This window comes from Epargyreus clarus, unplaced genomic scaffold, assembly GCF_041222505.1.
Source record: "Epargyreus clarus isolate Ecla_fem2 unplaced genomic scaffold, WU_Ecla_fem_2.2 ptg000024l, whole genome shotgun sequence".
Classification (NCBI taxonomy): domain Eukaryota; kingdom Metazoa; phylum Arthropoda; class Insecta; order Lepidoptera; family Hesperiidae; genus Epargyreus; species Epargyreus clarus.
The window spans coordinates 11,898,331-11,919,466 of record NW_027332231.1 but is presented as its reverse complement, the minus strand read 5'-3'; the positions used below and the strand labels follow the sequence as shown (position 1 = coordinate 11,919,466).

Genomic DNA, 21,136 nt, shown 5'->3' with positions numbered 1-21,136 from the left:
TCGCGTCGCATTAGCAAATTGTATGACTATTCTGTTCGCATCAACTTCAGGGCGGACTAGCAGTTTGGCGCGGGTTATATTACTCATAGTATTTTCTTCTATATGAGCTTCCCGTCTGAGATTTCTTTCTGTGATTCTTTGCAAAGTTTTTATTTTACTTACACTAGATATTTTCGTAAAGTGACTAGTAAAAATAGATAGGTGATCTAGTAAAAATAAATAGGTGATTTCTTAGCTTACTATGATTGCATCAAATTTGTATCAACATCGGTCTAGTTTTCAATATATCCCCCTCAGATAAACAATTTTAAAAACAATAATTAAAAAAAGTGGTTTGACTTTACAAATAACTGAAACTTTGTCCCACTATTGGGCAACGGGTCTTCCATTAACTTTGAAACGCGTAGGCCATACTCCACCACAATGCTCCAATGAGATTTGTGAGATATTTTGCAAAGAAACATAATTTATTAACTTACAACTTACTTGGCTTTACAATGGTGGGTGTTCCGAGGAACTATTTGACCTGGTGCCTACGTCACCATTCCTCCATCGCACCACTCGCCGAAGGATGAAGTTCCATCCACACCAACTGGACTCGTGGCGGTCCTCCACGGTTCGGTTTGCACGGACGTTCTTGCCGCGGACGTGTAAGATGTGGAATGAACTTCCTCCTGAGGTATTCCCGGAGCGCTATGACATGGGGCTCTTCAAAAAAGGTGCAAAAAGAGCTCTCATACAAAGCCGGCGATGCATTGGCGACTCCTCTGGTGTTGCAAATGTCCATAGGCGGCGTTGACTACTTTCCATCAGGTAGTACGTCTGCCTAATCGTTAGGTTATAGGATAAAAAAAAAAAAAAAAAAAAAAAAAATTTATTAACTTATAAAATGCCAATTGGAATTTGTCTGTTTTTAATTGTATTCATATACAATGTGATCTGTGCATATTGTGATAATCTCAACATCCCAGTGAGAATAGTACCTTTGTTTATGTCTAAGAAATGTTGTGATGTAGTGTATTGTACATAATACATTTTGTATTTCTGTTTGGTATAAGATGAATTGGTGTAATATCGATGCAGAGGTAAAACTGTTTAATTGAACTATAAATAAGACCTCATGTTATGACCACTAATCTGATTTTCCACCGTGTCATGCCATTTTGTTCCATCACACATCATTCCGTATTACTATATTTGTTTCGTGTGTGGTTGTTACGTTTTAAGAAGGAGTTTAAAAGGCCTATTTTATATCGTAAATATATAAATGAACATGTACGGATTATGGTGGTAGATCGAAGGAAACGAGCCCTTTAAAGGGATGGCGATCTGAGATAGATTAATCGAAGAATCGTTTTTTTTTGCAAAAAAACAGGATTATTTTAATCGATCTCCAGTAATGGAACGATTCAGTGAATCGATATTTATCCTAGAAAATCGAAATTTGATTTTTTCGAAGTTGATTGAATATTAACAAATGTGTTTTAGACATTTCGCAGACGGATACGTATTTCAGTGATTGTTTTGATTGTTTGGTCCTGACGACCTTTACTTTTTTTTCGCTATCATCGCCCCTGAATAGATCAAAGATCGATTTTTTGGAGTATCGATTCCTTAGGGACAGTTTTGTTTTTGAATCGATTTTTTACACTTCAATTCGAATCGATCTTTTTCGGAAAGAATCGCCATCCCTAGACTTTATCTAGATTGTTACTTTAATACTTTCATTTTTATTTCTGGTTTTGAGTAGTCTTTCAAAACATCTTCTGAAAGATGAGTAGACAATCTATTCTATGCTTATTGTTTCTAAAGCAATATTTTTCTAAGTGTGGTGTTTACAAATAAAACAAATATTTAAATATCTAAGTTTTTTATTTATTCATTCACCATTTTTAATAACGTACAATGACAGTACATATTCTTAAAATTAATCATCATGGAATCATTGATTAAATGCGCGAAAATATGCCTTTTCTAAATATAATAAATTACTACCGAAGGATAGATGAAAAAAGAAAATAACATATCATTATGTTGTGTAATAAAAGTTAATCTTCCTTTATAACCATTCAAAATTTCTTTTATAATTTAATAAATAAATATATACAAATGAATGATAATCTATTTAAAAACAAACCGTAATATAAATAATGTTGAAATTCCAACCTAAATGTTTGTAAACTAGTAACCATGATAGATCTAATGCTCAAATTTACGAAAATCAGATGCCAAAAATAAACAGAAGTGAAATGATAGGAAAGCTTTCGTGTCGCAACAAGAAATTTATAGTAATTTACAATAAGTAATTTATAGTTTTACGCCCATTATTTATAATCAATCTATCCATTGTTTTTCCCACTAACGATCGAAATGACAATTTCTCTACTAGACATTGTCAAATATTGATCTTTGGTATGAAAAACGGATAGATTAATTATTAATAACGATTTCATGTACAGTGGATTAAGTATGTAAATGGCGGGAAACATCATTTACATGTGGCAATGTATGCGACGACGAAAAGTAACTATTTTTTTAATTAAATCAGTTCTAAAGAGATGCAAAAGCTACTTTTACTTTGTACATTATCTTTTGACGGCCACGTAGCATGATCAAGTGCACATGCATTGGTTACACGCATGCAACTATGCATGGATGCGGGTATGTGTGCATACATGGTTCGTGCTTACGAATATCTGTAAAGACATCTATGTATAAAATAACTTGAGCATGATGAAAAAAGGAACCCAATATTATCCTTTTCACTGGAGTATTACTTCTTATATTAAATACATTATCAAATTTACTTTACCTCTATTGTTACATTAATTTGTAAAGTTGGCTTATGATGACTAATAATACGATAAAATGATGAAAATATATTCTTTTCTCGCTACAATAGGTGTATGAATCATAGTTTTCAATGTAAACATCATACAGTAAGTTACTGCTGTTTATTTAAATATTAGGGATAAAGATATAAACATATACGTCTATAGGCAAATATATAATCAAAATACGTCGACTTTTAGATATATTTAAATGTTTTTGAACTGATTGGACAAAATTACATATTTTGTAACAACAGAAACTGGAAGGTAGGGAATTAAAAAAAAACAACTTAAAAATATGAGACATACATACATGTATGCGCTTGAGAAACATTATACTCTGTCTGCAGTCGGAAAAAAAACAACGTATTTTTTAATTTAAATTCATTAAAGATTGCGGGCTATTCAATATTTAGATACTAAGGATTTAATGTGCAGTAATGTCTCTTATTAATATTCTATCTATACAAGTTTTCCTTTCTTTGGTAGGCAAAAAAATTGAATAGTTTTATTATTAATTTAATTTACCTTAGTTTAACAAGAATTGAACCCGTGACACTCGTGCTGCTACTGTATCGTGTCCTTAGATTGAATAATTTTTTCTAAGACATCGACAATCTTTAATGAATTTAAACTTACCGTTAAAAAAATTTAGATTTCTGTGTTCTGTGAGTCGTATCGTCGTGTCATTTCCGATTACATTTTCCCAAACCAGACGTATAACTTATATCTTATGAGTCATATAATATAAATGAGTTATTTAAGTAGTTGACTGTCCTCGGAGAGCGTCTTATCACGGACCAGGGCGTTGAAGTGTTCTATGAGGGCGTCGACGGACATCTCGCCGTGCACCTTGTTGTCGCGCGTGCGTACATTCACCGTACCGGAGGTTTTTTCACGTTCGCCGACCACTGGAATTGATAAATTATTGTTTAATTAATCAATGTTTAATTTTTTGATTAGTTTATCAATTCTGCGAGTTAATGCTGCTATCTTGGGTACATTTCCACGAGTCGACGACTTGGCTCATGTATTTTATTTATAAAATTGTAGAGTAATAAAAAGAGTAGAGTATTTATAAACTGTATTGTATTTTGTTTTAATTATACAATATTGTATAAATAATGTACTATGAAAATGATAAATTATTGTTTTATAATAATATGTTTTTAACGGTAGAGTTCTTCATAGTTGGAATTTGGCGGTACTCATTATTTCTGTTTTATATAAGTATTACACACTGTTATTGTTTGGTAGATACTGCGGCAAGGCAGAAAAATTATAATTAAATTTGTACCTACCTAAATTGCCATTTTTTGTAACCGTGGTAGGTGAAACTTTATGCTAGACATAGACGTAGGGACATTGTCTTACCTAAAATGTAGTTAAACTGGGCAAGCTGAGCGTTCCTGACTTTCTTGTTCAAAGTGTCGCCAGCGTCCGTGTCCACTTCAGACATGAAACCGGCTTCGAACAGTTTCTTGTTCACCTGGAAATATTTAAACCAAAATGTAATATCTCTAAGAAAACAAAAAGGAAAGCTCATGTTTTTACAGAGGTATGCTGTACATAATAACGTTACAAAATAAAACAGTAATTTTCACATTAAATAAAATAATATAAGAGATAATAACGACATATTTTCGCTACAAAGAATCTTCACATCGTATTACAAATAAATCGTATTGACGACGACGACGTCTACATATGGACACATGCGCACATATGCACACATGCGCGCGCGCGAGCGTAGGTATATGTGTGTGCGACGTGCGTGCATCATCATCATCAACCCATTACTGTCCCACTGCTGGGCATGGGTTTCGTCTCAGAGTAAGAAGGATTAGGCTATAGTCCACCGCACTGGCCAAGTGCATATCAGTAGATTTCACATAACCTTGAGATGTTTTTTGAAGATCTCTCAGGTATGCAGGATTTTAACAATGCGTGTGTGTGCGTGTGTCTATGTGTAGGCATGCGTACATTTGCGTTGGTCCATGTGTAGGCGTGTATGTATGAGAGTGTGTATGTGTAGGCATGCGTGTGCAATGCATCCTTGCGTGTGTGTCTATGTGCAGGCATGCATATATGTGTGTTGGTCCATGTGTACGCATGCGTGTGTGCATGTATAAGCATGTGTGTGCGTGTATATTACCAGCTCTGCGTACGCGTCGTACTGCGGGCCGACGGGCACGAGGCAGGCCTGGCGCGGGCTGAGCCAGAAGGGCCACTTGCCGGCGTACGACTCGCTGAGGATGGCCAGCATGCGCTCCACCGAGCCGAGGATCGCGCGGTGGATGATCACCGGACGCTTCTTGTCGCCCGTCTCGCTGGGGAATGAGAAATTCATTCAACAAACAAAAAATATTTGTCAAAACTGAATTCCTGTAAGGAACGTTTAGTTTGTAGAGGAAGTATTACTGTCCTGTCACCATGGACGTTGATACAGGGTTGCAAAAGCAGTGGCGTAGAAAAAATTCAGCTGATATCTGAAATATATCGACGATGTATGTTATCATGTTGAGGGGCTATATGGAATAAAAATTCAGAAATTTGTTTGCGAAGCAAATGTTTACCTGTTTGAGGAATTTTTCAATTTGAAACTTTTGATAAGTGGATACATTTAACTAATGTAAAAGTATTTCCCTTACCACACCCTATAAACTAGAACACAGCACGCTTAACAATGCTGTTATTCGGCTGAAATAACTGTGGCAGTAGTGCCAGAGTCCACCTACGGAGGGTTCTGTCACTAATACATTTATTAACTATGTTAATAAGTCTATAGGTAGCATAATATAGATAATATTAACTCAACTTATGGATGACCCCTAGTAATCTCTGTTCAATACCATAAAAAATCACACAACTCACCTAACATAGCTCAGATTGAACCTCTCAGGCAGTTGGAAGTCTAGCTGTATGGTGGCGCACTGGTGGGAGCGTCGCAACGCGTCCTGGATCGTGATGTCGATCTTCGGCCCGTAGAACGCCCCATCGCCCGGGTTCAACTGCCACGGCTTGCCAAACTTGTTCAGGGAGTCTTGTAAGGCCTGCAATGGGATAGAGATTTAAAATGTATGCTCTAGCGGATTAAGGAGGAGGGCCCCTCTATCCTTGGGTCTCAGTGGAAAAATAGTAAAATTTATTTTCAAACTTTAGCATTTATTGCATATCCTCTCCGCTATCCCCGCGGCAGAGAGTAATCCATGCAAGGGTTCTCCACAAAAAAAACGTGACCAAGTGCGACTCGTTACCGACTGTTTTGGGGTGGGGGGGGGGGGGTTGTCATGACCCCTGTGACACTCCCCCCCCCCGCAGGGGCCGCGCTTGATATTTTATTTCGTTGTTTATTTGTTTTGTTGTTGTAAGCAAACATTATATCAGGCTGTCGAGGAAATCCTACTATGTTTTTTGCGGTTGCCAAAGTCCACCCAATTACAGTGCTGGTGAGTCTTCTTTCCGTTAGAGCTATTTCAGAGCTTATAAAAGGCAACCAACAGATATATTTGTCTATTGTTTAAATTCGTAAAAAGCTAATATATCTAATAGGTTAACCTTTTAAATTATGTAGGTAGTATTCAAAAATCACAAAAGATTAGTCAATTAATTTTTATTAATGCATCTAATTATATACTATGGTGTTTTGGTATAATACTGAAATCAAACTCATCTTGAAGGTCTTGAAGTCATGTAATAATATAGTCACATAAACGGTACAGAGTAACGATATAACAATTATACGTAAGTAAGTTCACAGTAGTGATTAGAAGTATTATAACTACACAAGTATCTCCGTTATTCGACTGCTCTTGCTGAAGTCTCCGACCAGAATGTCGCTCTCTGTTAATTCGAGCGCCGCCAAGGTGTCGTCCCCACTTCACCTACCCGCATCTGTTTTTAAACTGTAGTATCAAATGAGTCACTTATTACTTTAATGTAACCTTATAAAAATGTGATATCGTTAATATCCAAGCTTCTTATTAACGACGATAACATTCGGCCGTCCTGCTCACACGTTCGTCCTCGATCGTGTATGGTCTGATGCAAGAGCTGCAAAAGAAAACCAGTTGTTTAATGCCTAAGTCCAGAAGAGTTACACATTTTCTTGTAATACCGACTCGCACGTAAGAGGCCCGAACTGTTTATCAAAAACATGGCTTAAACTCTACGCATTTTCTTGCAATACCGACTCGCATGTAAAAAGCCCGAACTGTTGATCCGAACCAAGGCTTAAACTAGGTGATGTTCATATAGAATCACACTAGTTGTGTATTACCTAGGTTATAAATCTGCCCCAACAGTGTTCACCACGGATTTCTGTTGCAGGCATAGTTCATAAGGACTCTTTACATAAATGTCATATGCGCGACAGGTATTGAAGCGAATGCATTAGACCATTGTTAAATAATAAAACACACGGTTATAACTAGGTGATGTTCATATAGGATCACTCTAGTCATGTATCACCGCAGTTTTTATACCTTGTTTACGATAACATTCGGCCAGTGCTCAACTCAAATTTACTCTAAAAATGCAATATTCACTCAATGTAATACATCCACCCAACATACATACATACATACACCCAACCATATGCATCACCAAGAGACACCCGCGAACATTACACTGCTCGAGGCATCTGCACTAATCCATCTTAACTACAGATAAATAAAAATCAAACTAAAAAAGTTTCCTACACCTACAGTAATGACAACATCTAGCTGCCCACTTTACTTATGTCTGGATTCTAAGTCCAATAGTTAAATCTCCAACAACTATTGATTCGATAAAGTTACGCATCAGAATAACGACGTTAATCTTATTAGTCCATTTCGGAATGCTCAACAACCTGTTCAATAACTGTTATACTGATAGATAGATAGATCTATAGTTGGCCACTAAATGAATCTGTGCGACTCAAAATACTATTATAAAATTATTTTATTACTACTTAGTACTTCTTTTAATTATTACAATGTTATTTTATACAAATAGTTGCCTTTCCAATGTACGTCTTTTATCAACTGATGAAGCAGTATCAAAATAATAATATATCGTGAATATTTGAAATGAATGATATCAAAGTTAAAGACTAAATAATGGTAAACAAACCATGAATTTCACACAATATAACACGTATAAGTTGTATGAACCCAATTTTTTTACGTTATTTATCACAAATTCAAATTATTTCTTTCAAAGTAGGGCCACATAACCCACTTTTGAAAGTCAGAAAGAAATTTCATTACATTAAATTGAATTTATATTCAGTTATAATAATACATACTATTACATGAATTTCAAAATTTAATTAACAAAGCAAAGGACCCATGCGTTCACGTCAGCGACATACTTGTCAATTGTGTATGGCTTAACTACTTAACTTTTTTTTTTTTTTTATTTCACCAAAAGTTTTAAATTAAGATTCCCATAAGGAAGTTATAGTTTGGGCTATTTTACTGTAAAAGTTATGCATTATACTAAGGAAGATTTGCTAGACTTTACGCAAACGTCGTTTTTTAAAAAAAAAATCAAATAATGTTATGGAAAGAATAAACACATTAAAATGGTCCGTTAATCTAAACGGAGTTTAAACAGACCTTGTCTTACATTGAGTTCCTCGGAAGCGGATTTTTTTTTTTTCCGTAGGTAGTTATCTAACGGATAGTGTTATTGAATACACACTCGTAAACTACCTACCAAGAAAAATGACTTCAGAAACCGGCCATTATTTAACTATACTTATTTGTGTCTACAACTGATAAAAGATTTTTTATATCACGGCGTGCGTAAATGGACGCTTTACGCACGCTTTACGTGCGCAAAACCCCCATCTCCGACCCCGTAATATAAAATTATATACAACATGCGGACGAAAAATGTTCCTCCGACTCGTGTGATTGCAGTCCTCGCCTGCGGCTCGGCCTGCAAACTCACACTTGTCAGAAAAAAATCCCCCGCCCTCGTATCGCAATGTACTATTTTAAACACGCTTTTATTTTTGCCACGCTTTTATTAACTTGACCTGTATGTATGTAACGGAATATTTTAATTCGATTTTTACCTACTTTGAACGGTCAGATTTATTTAAAAATTTTGAAATACTTATGACATGACATGATTTTAATAATCTTGTCCGATTCTAATTTTGTCTCATCACGATCGTCAGATTTAAAACTATAACTGTTTTACATAACATGTGGCTCCTTATCAATCACAACCTAAAATTTCTATGACCTGAAAAAGGTCTATTAAAGTTGATCATGATTTTATACCAGTCAGCCAAACAAACAGTTAGTCAAACTATCTTATGATACACCTTATTACCGAACAATTCATATTCATTATATATATTTCAAACGCCTCGGCTTCACCTGACTTTTATATAGTTTGTAATAAAAATTATATTAGTGCGTAATATCTGTATAGATTATATTAATATAATATGTATCATTTACAACCAACACTCTCAAGGAGATGCTCGATGTTTCTATAGAGAAAACCTAGACATGACGCAATTGTGAACCGTATGAAATTTATATGAAAAGTAAATTATTGTATAAGAAAATCCCATCGAAATGTACCTATGCTTTTATTTGATTACATTATTATTCATTTGGCTATGATATACATATAATAAGAATGAAATCTTCACGTGTTTACATCGAATATATTTGAAAAAGAAAAATTGTCTGTCGGTTTGTATGTTTGAAAATGCATTAAAACCAAAACTACGAAGTTGATGTCAAAAGTATACATTTTTTTTTAAAAACATTACATGACCAGGTAATGGAGAATTCCAAATTACTAACGTACTCCGTGATCTTGACAGAGGGCATTGTATAATTCAAATTATATTTTGAATCCACATGAACAAAGTCGCAGGCAAGACTCGTTTTAAAAATGCAATTCAAATTATATTTTGAATCCACTATCTAAATTTATGTAGGCTTCAGTGACCGTTTCTCACTTAATACGTATAATAACTTAATTGCTGTAACTTGTAAATAGAACTAAGCTCAAGTTATAAAAGCATCAATTTATTATTATTATTATTATTATTTTACTTAAAATAATTTATTCTCAATCCCATACAAAGTGGATCCCGTTTATCATTTCGTAAATGGCTCACATAATTGATAATATCGATAGTCTAAGCGTCTCAACGTTTAAGGTACAAACTTCATTTACCAGTATTTGATAGTGCCCAATTTTCAAACCAAAAGGACGTGTAATGTGTCAAATTCAAATTGAAATTTAAAGATTTAAAATTACGAGATGTAAAGAAATATTAATACAAAACGAAAAGTTGCATACTAAATTTAAAACAGACATTTAATATTATGTATAAGTGAGTCAGTCAGAAGTAGAATGGGAGATAAGAGAGATATTTTTATATATAATATTCCAAAGACCGCTGCGCATAAGTTTCTCAGTTTTCTTATAGATCATTAACTAATGTGCATTTATACTTTATGGGAGTCAAAACACAGTAGTACACAGTACTGCGTGAATTCGCCTAGAATTGATGGAAATCTAAATTTGGCAACGTACGTATGCTTCTTTCATAACAATTACGTATCAAGTATATGAAATCAAAAGGAAACTTTCATTGATTTATAAAATGAAAATGTGAACAATGTAGATGTGAATGCAAGTTTATTTTTAAATATAGTCAATTAATATCCAAAAAAAAAAAAAAAAAAAAAAAAAAAACAATAAACCTTAAACTCATTTACCATTTCCCTCCTGGGTACACTCAGCCACTCAATACCGTGGTCGTGATACTTTTTTGCAGGCAGTTAAATATGTACCACGTAGATATTATACATTTCTGTACAATTATGAATAATCAAAATTTTGCAACTTAATAAACGTGTCACTTATATCAAGTAGGTATACTGTACTCTGTAACTGCGTTTGTTGCTACCGCATAGTCCGTTCCATACAATAATAACAAACGCATATACGTAAACCCCGTTTGAAACATTAAAAGTTATCAAAAATAAATTCAAATCTAACCTGTATGCAATTTCTGGCGTACATTAGCCTATATTAACAACCATTAGGTTCCCATATCTATAAAGCCTGACATTTAAGATTAAAGATCCTTAAAATATTTTCATAAGTACGTGTATTTCTATATATTTCAAAGTAGGTGTAACTTTAGAACAATTAGGATTTACTTTTTACACCACAGAATTTAACCAAATGGACAGATTTACCACAAGAACTGCCTTGCAAAATTACTTTTAGACACTTCTTCACAGAAAATGCACTTATTTTGAAGTAAACACCTCAGTTTACAATGTTAACAAGTAATTTGATAAGAGTAAAGTTTGTTCACAAAATTTAAGTATATCATTTTCAGAGGGTATTAACATTTCATTGAATTACTAGTCTCAATCTATCCATTTTCTTAATTCAAATGAGTTTTCCCTTACATCAACGACATTTATCTACCCCCATTTTTACTTATTCTACCAAGATGAATTCACATATGACATAATAATGTTTTAACTCACGGTTTTTATTCCTGTGTCAAGTATGTTCGTACTTACGAATCGCCGTCCATGATTGTGAGCTGGTTCTTGTACACTTCTGATGAAATCAAACTCATCTTGAAGGTCTTGAAGTCATGTAATAATATAGTCACATAAACGGTACAGAGTAACGATATAACAATTATACGTAAGTAAGTTCACAGTAGTGATTAGAAGTATTATAACTACACAAGTATCTCCGTTATTCGACTGCTCTTGCTGAAGTCTCCGACCAGAATGTCGCTCTCTGTTAATTCGAGCGCCGCCAAGGTGTCGTCCCCACTTCACCTACCCGCATCTGTTTTTAAACTGTAGTATCAAATGAGTCACTTATTACTTTAATGTAACCTTATAAAAATGTGATATCGTTAATATCCAAGCTTCTTATTAACGACGATAACAATACCTTCTCAGCCTGATCCCAGGTAGCCAGGTCACCAAGGTACTTCTCGGGCCTCGTGGACAGCTTCAGTTGGAAGGTGAAGCCGAAGGTCGTGTAGACGCACTCTAGGAACTCTAGACAGGACACCTGCAAATAAACAAAAAAGTATGTGAAACTTTGCAAAATAGTAATGAAAAACTTGTGGTCATGACTAAACAATTAGGTTTTTTTGGTAATATTGAAGTAGCAGATGAGCATGCAGTCCACCTGATGGTAAGTGCTGCTGCCAATTAAGATCAACCTCAAATTTAATTAGTTTTCCATCTACGATCAGTAGATCGTAGTAGTATTTGTAGTTACAAATGCGTTATTACTTATGAGAAATAAGTTGGAAAGTCTGGGAGATGTATGTCTCCCATTCCACACCTTTCAAACCATCTTCAAACCATATCTTCCATGGTCCATGTTTCACGGTTTATGTCTGATACGGCCCATGTCTGCCACGGTCCACAACTGAGCCGGGACATGTTTATCTCGGTCCATGTCTGACAGGATTCATGTATGCCACGGCCCGTGTCTGACACGGCCCATGTCTGATACTGCCAGTGTCTGACACGGGCCCTGCCTGTTACGGTCGCACTCACCATCTCCTGCTCGATGTGTTGCGGCGCGCAGAATATATGCGCGTCGTCCTGCTGGAAGCGCCGCACTCGAGTCAGGCCGGTCAGAGCGCCGCTCAGCTCGTTGCGGTGGAGGACACCGAAGTCCGCCATACGGAGGGGCAGTTCTCTCCACGAGCGGGTACGGTTGTCGAACATCAGGCTGGAAAGAAATTAAAAAGAAGATAATAGAATAGCATAGTTAATAGTTGAAAGTGGTAGAACTCTGTGGTTCGACTTCAGTGGCACCACCGCCACACCTATTTCTGCCTCATAGCAGCAGTGCTAAGTGCTGCTAGGGAACTAATCTTTTTTTTTATAATATAGGAGTAGCAGACGAGCATATAGTCCACATGATGGTATGTGCTACTACCGCCCATAGATATCTGTAATCAACCCCAGATAGGTTAAGATAATCTTATCTGGGGTTCATTACAAATGTCCATGAGCAACAATAGCCACCTACTGTCGAATGGATTTCTTTATTATACAAAATTCAGTATAACCAACTCACCAATGCCCCGGGCAGTTCATGGGCTTAAGCGCGAAGGTCTCCTTCTCCACGTCGAACGCGAACATGTTCTCCGCGTAGTGAGCCCAGTGGCCGGAGGTCTGCCACAGCTTAGCGTTGTACATGTTTGGTGTTACCACCTCTTGGAAGCCACGTTGTCTGGAAACCAAATTTATTTCGTTAATAGTAAAGTACGGGAAAACTCCTTTTAGTCTATTTAAAATAAAATTCGAAATTTATCTTTCATGCATTTCATTAAAACTTGTTGTATGTGAAACTTATGAATAGACACATAGTTGTAGATATAATATTATAGAATAGACTTTTTCATCTTATAAGTAGATAAATGGACTTTTGTCTTTTCACCCCAACACCATAAATGTTTTTATAATAAAACTTAGCTTCAACTATTTAGTAATTTATCATATTTCTGTAATTTTTACAATTTATAATTTTCTATAAACGATCTGCATTCAATATGAAATCAATTCGAATCTACATATGAAAAGGCACTCGAATATTTTAACTATATACATAAATGTATAATGAACTAAAGTTATCAAATTACCTGTATTGTTCCCTGATAAAGGTGACCAGTGTATTGTATATGTGTGCGCCTCGCGGCTGGAAGAAACACGACCCCGGCGACAGCTCGTGGAAGAAAAATAATTCTTGCTCCTGTCAAAAAATAATAAATTTTAGATTTGATACCCTAAATACAAATGTAGTCAAATATTTTTAGGTTACAATAGTTAACCTGTGCTGTTCAATGTAGTATTATATTCGTAAAATTTCTTACTCGACTTTGTTCTTTAATTGTATTTTAAGGCGGTATACTCGACACTAAAAAATACGACTACAAAAAATATTTTCTGTACAAAAACGTTTTACAACTTTGCATTCATATCATTGTCATTACTGATACAAAAAGTGTACATTGGTACGATTCAAAAGAGCCCAAACACAATATCCGTACCTTTAAGTATTGAGGAGTTCCTTACAACGGAATCTGACTCCATCATCACATCCCTTACTGAAAATACCCAAGAATAAACCTAATAAGCTAGCTTTTAAAAAACCTGGATTTATGACAGAGATAGACGCCTAGGGCCTATTTCAGACAGTTTAGACATATATAATCTCACCCTTCCAATCTTCCTGTGGTCCCGTTTAGCGGCCTCTTCCTGTATGGTCTCCCACTCCTTCAGCTGTTTCGATTCTGGGAATGACACCCCGTACACCCGTTGCAGAGTTTCTGCTTCAGCTTTACCCTCCCAGTACGCGGATGAATTCTGGAAGAATAGTTTTACACTAATATAATGAAAAATGATATTATTTTAAGAAATATATTATAGCTTCTAGTCTTCTATATTAAGTTTTGGGAAGTTATTGTAAAAGTTGTGAAAAAAGCGAGGATTATTAAATTAATAATAACTTAATATCAGACTTAGTGCGATTTTCAAAAATAAATGTTTTATTAGATACAATCAGATTTCATGGCTCTATTATGTATTGGATTTTCAGCCTCATGTATAAACGCTTTGCTCGTTTGCTTGTTTCTTATATATAATTATATCTATCTTATAAAATTAAATATTGGTTTCCAAAACTTAGGAGCTGCTACCATAGCTCAAAGTTGCCTATTCCTTCTTAAATAACATAAAAAATAAATCAAGTTCAATAACATACCTTAACAACTTTCACCGCTTTAACTTTCCCCGTGTGCCTAACATGGGGGCCCCTGCACAGATCTATCAGGGGCCCACATCGATACACCGTAGTGGTGGGCGTATCCACCTTCTCATTGAGGATCCTAACTTTGAAGGGGTTGTAGTCGAACATCTCCAGCAGTTGCTCTTTAGTTAGTTCTAGACGCTCGAATGGTTGCTTTTCCTTTGCTATCTTCTTTATCAGACCTTCTAGAACGGTGAAATCTGATGAGGAGATCTGTTAGATAAGATACAATAAAGTGGTCAGTTAGGTAAATATTATTTACTTACTTAAGTTTCGATTTGAATATGATAGCTTAATTACAAATAATATTCCTGATTTAATTTATATCCAAATGCTTTTACACAATGAACAGTAAACAAATGAAGATATTTTCTAGAAAATAAAAAAAAAAACTTACCCCTTTTTCTGGATAAAACATGTCATAGTAGAAACCTTCTTCAATTGGTGGACCATAGCAGAGGCAACCGCCATACACCTGAAGAGGAATTATAAAATAAAGTGTAAAATACTTAAAATAGTCAGTTTTAGTTTATTACTCTTCACATTTATTTTAGTTTGAACTGTACATATAGTTGTTTTACAGGTGCTGGTCTCTTCAGAAACGAAACGAGTTTATTTGTCTATTAAAAAAATATAACAACTTACTAATAAGTCTACAAGACTCCAAACTATGAAGGTGTCGCCTTCGTGGTTCGACTCCGGCGGCACCACTGCCACACCTATCTCTGCCTCATAACAGCAGCGTTAAACGCTGCTGCGTTCTAGTTTGAAGGGCACAGTAACATACTATTCCGAGACGTTCCAGCTTAGTCCAGGTAGCGGCGCATCTCTGTGTTACAGATGTCCATGGGCGGCAGTAGCCACTTACCATCAGGTAAGCATGCTCGTCTGCTACTCCTATATTATAGAAAAAAAACGAACCCTCTCCATAGCCTCCCCGAGCATATGCGCGGAGGAGTGCCAGAACACCGCCTGCGCGTCCGTGTTGTCCCAGCGGAGCAGCTCCAGCTTGCAGTCCGCCTCCAACGGCCGGTCCAAATCCCACAGGACCCCGTTCACGCGGGCCACTATGGTCGAGTCCGCTAGACCTTGGCTGGGAACAAGGTTTGTTGATTTGGTTTCATGGTAACACCATAGGAAGTCGGACTACAGTCGCAAACCAAAAATCAAAGACAAAGGCTCTCGAATGTAATGTTGATTAACAATTTAATAAACCGTGTTGTTTAATATAACAGATAGTAATACATAATATAAGTGCAATTGCATTTAGAAAATGTAAATTGCAATTCCTTGAGACTTTACCTTTATTTTTTTGTCTGCGTCTAGTGTATATACATACATTTTTTATTGTACAAAAGATTAGAAATTCGTCTTTTATCACTGTGTTGACCCTTTATCTGATTTTAAATGATAAACTATATCAAATTTAGTAATTGTAAGGTCATCCCTCAATATAATGTTGACCATAATTATGGGTTTATTATACTTTTTACTATATGAGAACATGTATATAAATATCATTGATTTAGAAAATTTCTACTAAGAAATCTTATAGTTTATAAGATTTATTTTTTGTAATAAATAATATTTAAGAAGTTACACTTCAGGTGATATACTTTATACTTCTGTTATACTGGATAATTTGGAAAAAAATATGTACATATAAAACCGACACCATAAAGTTGGTTAGTAAATATTGCAGGTAAAAATATATTTTATGTATGATATAATATTATTTGATACAGTCGGTATGTCGTGTCGTATCATTTTGTAATACATTTTTTGTCTTAGTTTAACTCCTTGCGTCACTCCTAACTACACTTTAATAAACACTACTACTATTCTTTTTTTATTATTTTGTTAAATATGCCAAAGAAGTATAACTTCTTACATGTATAAAAAACAACAACAGATTTTATCTTTTTGAAAGTAGCAATTAAGCCTAAATGTCTTTTTTTATTAAACAAGATCTTTAATAAAATCTTTATTAAAACTAATAAAAAAAATGAAACACATCAATATACTAGATACTATGTACTTACTATTGGCTCCAAAACTCGCTGGCGAGCAAATAAATAAGGAACAAAGTTACTAATTATGACAATGCCGAGTGGTTGTGTTGCTCGAGCTGTAATAGCTGATAGCATGCGGTGTTGCTATTGTATATAATATAAATAATAAGCGAATGGCAACATTAATGGGTAACACATCATTATTTATGGTTAAAAAATTGTAATATTTATATTTAAGCAGAGATGAGGACTGTTCATAAAATAAGTAATATATATTTTCCGTAGCTTCATTTTTTGTTTTATCAAAAATTTTATTGATTGTACAGTATTATTTAGTTTTTATACTTTAGAATATCTGGTTTTTAATAATAAACCTCTGAAACTTGTTGAGTTAAAAATGTTAATAAATAATAATTGTTTATATCAAAAAAATTATCTTCTTAAGTTGATATAATGCACATACATGTTTTCATCTTTTCAAGTATTAGTTACATGAATAGCCTTTTGTTTTACATATTTTATGAAAAGTCCCTTTTCGCTTTTATGAGCAATTTATTCAGTTGAGCAATATAAGCTTTATTTATCATTCATTAATTTAAAAAAACACTTTATACACTTGACATACAACTCAAGTGAAGTGTTTTAACTAGTTTTTAACATGCATTTAAATTTATTTTAATACATAAATCATAAAAATATATTTATTATAGTGCCTTGGACTATGTGAGGAATATAAATAGGCTATATGAATATATGCTATGGGTATATAAGACATCAAAATATTTAAAACAGTAAAATAATCTGGACATTTTTTAGTTTAAAGTGTCAATTATGATCTTAGGGAAGGTAGTATGGAGATTAAGGGTATTTATGATATTTTCTCTACATGTATGTATTTTCAAGGGCCTAAGTAACATGGCTAATATTATCTTATAACAATATAACAATTAGTAATATTATAAGAACATCATTGGTAATAGCCATTGATATGTAAATGCATAATTAGGGCAGAAAATACAGAATAAAGCCCTTCATTTTAATGTTAAAATTGTAACTATAGAGCTAGGTATCACCATACGAAAATGTAAAATTAACGGATCCTAATTGAAAATTTTAAATTATTGTTACATTACCTTAGTATGTTTAATTATAATTAATTTAAATTGCTACACCCTTACAGGGTTTCATGCCACTGTATCAAAATTTGTAACACCTTTATATGTATGTGATAACTGCATGATGCAATAAAGATTATGAATTATGAATTAAAACAATTAATATTGGCATTAAGTACATAATTATACATCATACATTATTCACATTTTAAACAGTGGTCATGAAATAATAGGAAAATGGCTCATATGAAACAATAATCGATTATTTTACAGTTGAACAAATAGTATCATATTTCGTACTCTGATATGCAAATATAATATTGTTGATTCAGATGTCTTTGAGTGACGTGTATAATAAATATAATACAATATGATATATAAAAGTGAACTATCAAAATAAAATGGTGCACATAGCATGCATAGCTAAGATTATAATCCACAAGTAGGTGCATAAATTCAATTTGCGTACATATTAATGTTTTACATCAAAAATCCTGTTTTTATCAAACATTTATTATATCACTGTTTAATTTTTTTTTTAATAACTCCTATTGTCCTGCAATCTGCCTCTCAAGGCATTTAAATGAAATATAGTATTTATAATGTGCCTAAACAATTTGCAACTTTAGTTTTCAATTTAAATCCTATTGGAATCTTTTGTCATCAATTCATTACCTTCTCATTGGTGGCTGTGGGTCTAATCTCAAAGTTAAGGGTTAAGAAGTAAAGGGTTAAGACCATAGTCCATGGTTCTGTCAAAGAGTGAGTTGGTAAACTTCACACACATTTGAGATCATTTATTTTTAATTCTCATGCATGTAGGTTTTTCATAATGTTTTCCTTCCATTATAGCAAATCAAAATTTATTTGCAATACACATTAGAGCCTTAAAGAAATAGCCTTAAAGAAATATAATAATTATAAAGAGATTAATTACATGTATATTTGATATTGGTCATTCTATTAATTAATATTGGTTAAGAATATGTATTAACATGACATTATTTCGCAAGAGCTGTATAACAAAGGTTGTGGTAAATTATTTTGTGCTTTAGCTTGCATGTGTAACTTTATCCAAAAATACAATTAATATTATTATGTCCAGTGATCAAAAAGTTGTGTAGTTAAAGTCATAACCAAATTGAAGTTACACACCATACAACATTGCCAACATACCTGATACCCTTAGCCACGTCATAAGGAGTGGTTTGCCACGCTTTAGCCTCGACGGTCTTGCCGTCGGGCAAAGTGACCACAATGCTCATCTCTGGCTTCGAAGCCATGTCAGCCAGATACTGTGCCTTGTATTTGTCGAAGAGTTCTATCCTCTTCTGGATGTACTCCGGCCATGGGTTCAGCTCGGAAACCGTACCGGACTCCTCTTTTTTCTTTTTTTCCTTCATCGCTTTGGATTTTGACTGCAAAAATAAATGCATTTGAACGATTTGTTGTAATTAATTAATTTATTGTAGGAATCATATAATAATTAGGGGATTAGGTTGACAGTGAAGATTTCTATATGAATAAAGAAAATAAAATTGTCTTTTGCAAGAAAAATTACAGCAAATATAATCTTAAAATTAAACTAATGTAACAAGGAGTTAGTACCACTTATAGGTAGCCCTTCGACCATCAAAATTTAAGGGCAAGAGGGGAATAAGGAGTTCTAAATTAAGATGATCTATACAACTATATATTCCTGAAGAGATCTTAGTATCAAATAATCGACTAAACAAATCATGCATAAATTGCCTGACAGAAATTAAAACTTGTCTTAATTTTCTAGTCTAAAATAAAATTTAAAGCACGAAAATATTAAAAAACATGAACAATGATTTGTACATGGTACTCTCATGATAGTGAACTTAAAATACTATTTCATTTTCCAGGAAATTTAATGTCAATTCTCGAATGTTACAATATTGAATGTTAAGCTTGCATCATTTAAATTTGAATGTAATGTAACGTAATTACAATTATTGACAGATGCGTAGTAATAACAGGGAATAGACACAAAATAAGCTAATAAGATGCAAAATGAAAGGGATTTGCGTTCTTCTATGATCCAAGATTTTGGTCTGTCCTACCCATGTGGCATAGCCTTTCACGCGAACCACGCAGACTCTACGGAAACTGACCAAATTAAACATCACGATTAAAACTGTAATACTGTTTGTAGGTAATTAGATAAATAGCTCAAAATCCTGCCTTTTCGTTTATATTTAGATTTTGAACTCCTTCGGCGGCCGTATCTCCCATCGTGTCGTGTATGCGTTTGACAAGTGACAAATGACGACTGACACATGACATAATCCTTTTAGTACGTGTTTTGTTGCTAGTGAACTAAAATTTAAGATGCGTTCATTTATAAACATATAAATCTTAAAAAAATTAGAGCAAGTATTTTTATACATTTGATGAACAAGAATCTTGGACGTGGAAAATCTTATTAATAATTATTGTAAGTCATCGGGTCTACGCACCCTACGCTTGCAAAAGAGCACGACGGCCTTCTGTGTCGCCGAGGGCTGATGAACACTAATCCATGGGGTGGATAAAGGAATTTCAACGAATTTAGGTTTTAAAAAGATACTCTCACTACACTAATGATTTGTGTCAATAACGTCATTGTTTTGAAAATTTGATAATATGTGTGTGACAAAAAAATAATCTAACAAAAAAAAAATCTAGTGTAATCCACGCATTAATTTGTTTGTAAAAATGTCCTTACAGAGAACTCGTCCTATAGATACTTTACAACGTATCATGTCTTCATTCAAACATTTCGAAAAAAAATTAGACAAGTTGCAAGAAGACGTGGACTATCATGGTCACACTCTCTCAGAGCTTCGAGTGATGGTGGCAAATCTCTCTGCGGGGACCATGATGACTCCAGACACTCATATAGAATCTATGAAACGGTCTGTAAACAACACGGCTATACAATACGATGAACGATTTCATATCGAGGAGCCACCAAAGACTAAAAGAAAAAGTGCCTTACAACCTTTTCCATCTAAGATAAAAGCCAAAAGTCTTCAGAGTCAAAAATATGGAGTGAAAAGAACCACAGACGCGCCCTATAGGATCAATAAGCTGCCGTCGAGCCCTAAAAGTACTGGAAAGCACTTTGCAAGGCACAGGAAGGTGGAAACGCCATGTAAGGCAACCATGTTACGCGCCCAAAAAGCGTTGGAGAATAAACTGATGGTCGACGTTGAAAATTAAGAGTAATTTTATAGATACGCATTAGGATTACACTAGATAAATTACACCAATTTTATTTTACATTAATAAAACATTTAAAATGGGATAAAAGGCCTAACTGTTTATTTCGATTGACCTA

General features: G+C 34.2%; 3 protein-coding genes across 5 annotated transcripts in view; 1 reads left to right on the top strand and 2 right to left on the bottom strand.

The window, feature by feature from the left end:
- The window catches only part of LOC140752399 (BOS complex subunit NCLN), a 217,814-nt gene that overhangs the window by 121,461 nt on the left and 75,217 nt on the right, over window positions 1–21,136 (bottom strand). The gene's annotated exons all lie outside the window — the stretch shown is intronic.
- Window positions 1,854–20,085, bottom strand: ThrRS (threonine--tRNA ligase). Of its 2 annotated transcripts, none has more exons than XM_073086798.1 (14): window positions 19,999–20,085; window positions 18,967–19,208; window positions 15,585–15,756; window positions 15,061–15,138; window positions 14,619–14,876; window positions 14,075–14,221; window positions 13,498–13,607; window positions 12,933–13,088; window positions 12,404–12,581; window positions 11,784–11,906; window positions 5,706–5,884; window positions 4,987–5,161; window positions 4,206–4,320; window positions 1,854–3,742 (listed from the first exon to the last, which is right to left on the bottom strand). In XM_073086798.1, the coding sequence occupies exons 1-14, from the start codon at window positions 20,047–20,049 to the stop codon at window positions 3,588–3,590; spliced, it is 2,139 nt and encodes a 712-aa protein (XP_072942899.1). In that variant the 5' UTR covers window positions 20,050–20,085; the 3' UTR covers window positions 1,854–3,587. The 2 variants fall into 2 exon arrangements, with proteins under 2 accessions (XP_072942899.1, XP_072942898.1); XM_073086797.1 differs by having other exon boundaries at window positions 19,878–20,018.
- LOC140752472 (uncharacterized) lies at window positions 20,390–21,111 on the top strand. Its single transcript, XM_073086796.1, has one exon. The coding sequence runs from the start codon at window positions 20,512–20,514 to the stop codon at window positions 21,016–21,018; it is 507 nt and encodes a 168-aa protein (XP_072942897.1). The 5' UTR covers window positions 20,390–20,511; the 3' UTR covers window positions 21,019–21,111.